The sequence below is a fragment of the Solanum verrucosum genome, unplaced genomic scaffold (assembly GCF_900185275.1).
Source record: "Solanum verrucosum unplaced genomic scaffold, falcon-dt-bn FXZP01000103.1, whole genome shotgun sequence".
NCBI lineage: Eukaryota > Viridiplantae > Streptophyta > Magnoliopsida > Solanales > Solanaceae > Solanum > Solanum verrucosum.
This window is the reverse complement of record NW_026020048.1, coordinates 3,416,155-3,420,624: the sequence shown is the minus strand read 5'-3', so window position 1 is coordinate 3,420,624 and position 4,470 is coordinate 3,416,155. Positions and strand designations below refer to the sequence as shown.

Genomic DNA, 4,470 nt, shown 5'->3' with positions numbered 1-4,470 from the left:
AAATTTTGAAGTAGAATTTATAAAAAAGAAATCGGATTACCCAGTCTTGAGTGTGACCCGAAAATTTTGTCCGTCAAATCCGTTGACTTTAATATATCTCATAATCGTATTTTTCTTTTGATCACGTGGGACGCGCCGCACCGTTCGGGGCGGTGGATTTCTTCTTTTCTTTACTTTTAATAGGAACGAGTCAAACTCAGTCTTGACCCTTTGAGACGAAAACTCCTTCATTCCTCTTTTCTCTCACCTTTTGGGTCCTACTAATTGACACCTGTCACCCATACAATGACGCACCACCTTACGTTCCCTTAATATTTACCACTTTTGACCACTCTTTTTCCTTTTTCTTTTTCTTTTTAGTCGTTGAGTATATAACTAAATACTATTGTCTTCCTCCAATATTAGTGGATCATCTTATTAATTTCTTTATACTATTTATTTATTTTATTAAATTAAAAAGATATTAATTAAAAATTTTGTGTAGTACTCTTATAATTAATTTTTTTCTGAAAATGTTCATATTTATTTATAAAATTTCAAGAAATATTTAAAGGATAAATTAATAAAATTATTTTCTTGTTTATGATATCATAATAAACTCGTAAATAAATGACCAACTAATATAAAATAAAGAGAGTATTATTTTAAATTATTTATATATAAATATTATGAATTGTGGTAGTGGGGTGGTAATACGATTAATATGGAATACCACTCGTTAATCTTGTTTTTTCTAATTTCATGAAGTCATTTTCTTTATATTGAGCAACTTGTTTTTCTTTAAAATAAATCTAAATTTTTGACCAATTGAGTATAACAAAATTGTTTTTTTTTTAGAATTTTTTTTTCCATACCGACATACCCTAAAATTTATTTTTTTTGTAAAAAATTGATGAAATTTAAAAAAAATCCAAGAAAGTAATTAATTTGAACTAGAAGGTAATCAAAATGATTCTATTATTTTTATTAAAAGGATTAACTCATTTATATTTTGGGTAGGCTTAGAGTAGTTTCGAAATAAAATTAACATATTATAAATATATTTTTGGGTAAGTTTTGAGTAGTTTCTAAATAAAATAAATATATTATAATTTTTTTATTATAAACTTATACTACCACTCTTTTTTTAAAAAGGATATAAATATGTTAATAAAATTACAATTTTTTTTAAAATTCTGTGTCAAATCATATTATTATTATTTTTTAAAAAAAAGAAATAATTTATGTGGTAGAAGAATTTTGAAAAGTTGCAGTTAGGTAAAAAACAAATGTTTTGAGTGTCTAAAGAGTAACAGTGACAATTTTTTGGGAGGATAATTTTTTTTTTTAAAAAAATAAAAATTTAAAAAGTAGTACTAGTAGTTTTCTTGGTCTACGTAACCTTCGCGGAAGCTACTCATCTCAAAGTCTTTTTATAGCAGCGTCCATAGCATCTGTTAAAAAACTTCTTAGACTCTTCAATTTATCATATTTCTATTTCTACATTTTTCCACAAGTTTTCTCCGTCTCTATTTTGGCTTTTGATCTTCTATATTCCTCCAAATTTCATTTTTTATGGACAAAGGATGGGGTCTTACCCTTGAAACTTCTTCTTCTAATTCTGATAGAGCTGGTTTCTTCAAGAGCAAGCCTGTTTTTGGTTTTAATTTAAGTCCTAAATATAACGCTGGTGAAATGTTTTCCTCCTCCGATGAGAAACGTAGCATCGTTAATGAAGTCGACTTCTTCTCCGATAAAAAGCCTATTGTAAAGAAGGAAAATTCTCAAGGAGATAATTCTATCAGAACTGATGATCAGTTTGTTGTAAATGTAAGTTTCGTTGTTTCGGGTTAAACCGTAGAGTTTAAATTTTGGATCGACCTCTATATCTTTTCGATGTATGACAAGAATAATTTCAATTGATGATAATTGTTTGTTATTCAATTTTGTAGACTGGTTTGCAACTTGTGACTGCAAACGCGGGGAGTGATCAGTCAACCGTAGATGATGGGGTTTCATCGGAAGTACTTGAGGATAAACGAGCTAAAATTCAGGTAATTAATTTGACTATTAACTTTATTAATTAATTTATCTTAAAAAAAATATAAAATCAATTTTGTTAAATGTATTTTGATTTTGGAATTGACTTGTATATTGATTTTTTTTTTCTTAATTTATAAATAGCAGTTGGCACAATTGCAAATTGAGCTTGAACGGATGAATTCCGAGAATCAACGTTTAAAAGGGATGCTTACTCAAGTTAACAGCAGTTATTCTGCACTTCAGATGCATCTTGTTACACTCATGCAACAACAGCAGCAGCAACAACTGAATTCAAAAACTGAAAATACACATCCCCATGAGGTACTTCATTGCTGTAGTACTATTCTACTAAAATCTGAATAATTGTGTATGTAATTTAATTTTATCGATCTATTATTCAATGACTTCTCATTCTAGAAATGAACATGTATATAGAATTTAAACTCTAAATCCGATGTATATTGTTGACAATTCCTTAGGTTGTTGGCTCAAAGACTGATGAAGAAAAGAAAAAAGAGAATAATGGGACCATAGTTCCAAGACAATTCATGGAGCTAGGCCCAAGTGGTTCCAAAGTTGACCCGATGGATGAACCATCTCATTCTCACTCCTCATCAGAAGAAAGAACTCTATCTGGATCACCTCGGACCAACATGGAATTAGTGTCAAGGGATAAGGCAATTAACCGCGAAGAAAGCCCAGAATCTGAGAGTTGGGCTCCAAACAAGGCCCCTAAATTGATGAATTCATCATCAAAACCTGTTGAGCAATCAACAGAAGCAACCATGAGGAAAGCTCGTGTCTCCGTCCGTGCTCGATCAGAAGCTCCCATGGTACGTCACCTAAAATATCAATCCTTAATAGTAGTATTTAACAATTTTAGCATCAAAATTAATCATTTGTAATAAAAATTTCGCAGATTAGTGATGGTTGCCAGTGGAGAAAATATGGTCAGAAAATGGCAAAAGGCAATCCATGTCCACGTGCTTACTATCGTTGCACTATGGCTGTTGGCTGTCCAGTGCGCAAACAGGTACTCATCTATATATGCTCAACTTTATCTAACTTATAAATATACATAGTCAGTATAAAGAAATTTACGAGTTACATGACATAATTATTCAGGTGCAAAGGTGTGCGGACGACAGGACGATCTTAATAACAACATACGAAGGCACACACAACCACCCACTACCACCAGCAGCCATGGCCATGGCATCAACAACATCCGCAGCAGCAAACATGTTGCTCTCTGGTTCCATGCCAAGTGCTGATGGGCTAATGAACACAAATTTCTTAGCAAGGGCAATGCTTCCATGTTCATCAAACATGGCAACTATTTCAGCATCAGCTCCATTTCCTACTGTTACATTAGACCTCACAGCCCAAAATCCAAACGCAGCATTGCCTAATTACCACCAAAGAATTAACCAAGCAAATCCTCATTTCCAATTCCCTTTACCAGCTGGGCTTAATCACCCGAATTTCGCCGCTTCAATGTCAGCACCACAAATGCCTCACATTATGGGGCAACCTTTGTATAACCAATCGAAATTTTCGGGCTTACAAATTTCTCAGGACAACATTCATCACCCATCAATTTCTCATGACACACTCTCCGCCGCCACGGCTGCCATCACCGCCGATCCTAACTTCACCGCCGCCCTTGCTGCTGCCATCTCCTCCATCATCGGTGGTTCTCATCCGAATAACGGCAACAGCCCCATGTCCGGTCCCTCAAGCAATAATAACAACACTAGTAGTTTCCCAGGGAACTAATTAAATAAAATATTATTTTGTTTTGAAATTTTGCTGTCAATTACCCAATAGCCTTTCTTCATTCATTTTTTTTTTGTAATTTCTTAGGACATTAGGGGATGAAATTGGAATGAATTTTCATGTTCATATCTTTTTTCTTTGTATTATTACCGTGGAGGAAAAAGTATAGGAGAAAAAAAAACGTTATTTTCATTCTTTTATTCCGATTTTGAATTTTGGTATACAAACAAAAATGGATGCAATGTATGTGATTGCTTAATCAAAATCATCTTCTGTTTGAATTAATTATTTCGATGTGAATGTTGTTATTTTCTTTTTCTTCTGCTTTTTCGTAAGTTGACAAAAAAACAAAAAAAAGGAAATTAAGGTTCAAAAAGGTTGTCAAGATCCAAGAACTCAAGAAAAGAATAATCATACTTTTTTATTCAGAAAGTTTCAGTGATTGGTGAGTAGTCAATAAAATCAGGCTATAATAGTTTGACACGTAAAAGTTTGTTCCATTTGGATTGGCTTGAAAAGTTCGAACTCTATAGAAACTTCAATGTAACTTCCTCATGATTCTCTGATCATTCATCATGCCATTGGATCTCCATTATCTTGGGTCATTTGAGGAGTACTTGACGATTATAAAAAAAAAAAAGTAAAAAAATTAGTACATAGATAATTAAG

The 4,470-nt window shown here is 32.5% G+C and overlaps 1 protein-coding gene across 2 annotated transcripts; it reads left to right on the top strand.

The window, feature by feature from the left end:
• The first annotated feature begins 1,518 nt into the window (after positions 1–1,518).
• On the top strand, positions 1,519–3,993 carry LOC125822170 (probable WRKY transcription factor 31). 2 transcript variants are annotated; one of them, XM_049501551.1, is made up of 6 exons: positions 1,519–1,809; positions 1,932–2,033; positions 2,167–2,343; positions 2,502–2,855; positions 2,942–3,055; positions 3,148–3,993. In XM_049501551.1, exons 1-6 carry the CDS (start codon positions 1,555–1,557, stop codon positions 3,799–3,801), a joined length of 1,656 nt encoding a protein of 551 aa, XP_049357508.1. In that variant the 5' UTR covers positions 1,519–1,554; the 3' UTR covers positions 3,802–3,993. The 2 variants fall into 2 exon arrangements, with proteins under 2 accessions (XP_049357508.1, XP_049357507.1); XM_049501550.1 differs by having other exon boundaries at positions 2,164–2,343.
• Positions 3,994–4,470: the final 477 nt, after the last annotated feature.

What these genes read in the sequence shown, in the direction of transcription:
- LOC125822170 (XM_049501550.1), top strand. Translation starts at nt 1,555, where the DNA reads ATGGACAAAGGATGGGGTCTTACCCTTGAAACTTCTTCTTCTAATTCT. An exon ending in AAAATACACATCCCCATGAG is followed by an intron (nt 2,344 to 2,501) that starts GTACTTCATTGC and finishes ACAATTCCTTAG; the next exon opens with GTTGTTGGCTCAAAGACTGA. An exon ending in CTCGATCAGAAGCTCCCATG is followed by an intron (nt 2,856 to 2,941) that starts GTACGTCACCTA and finishes AAAATTTCGCAG; the next exon opens with ATTAGTGATGGTTGCCAGTG.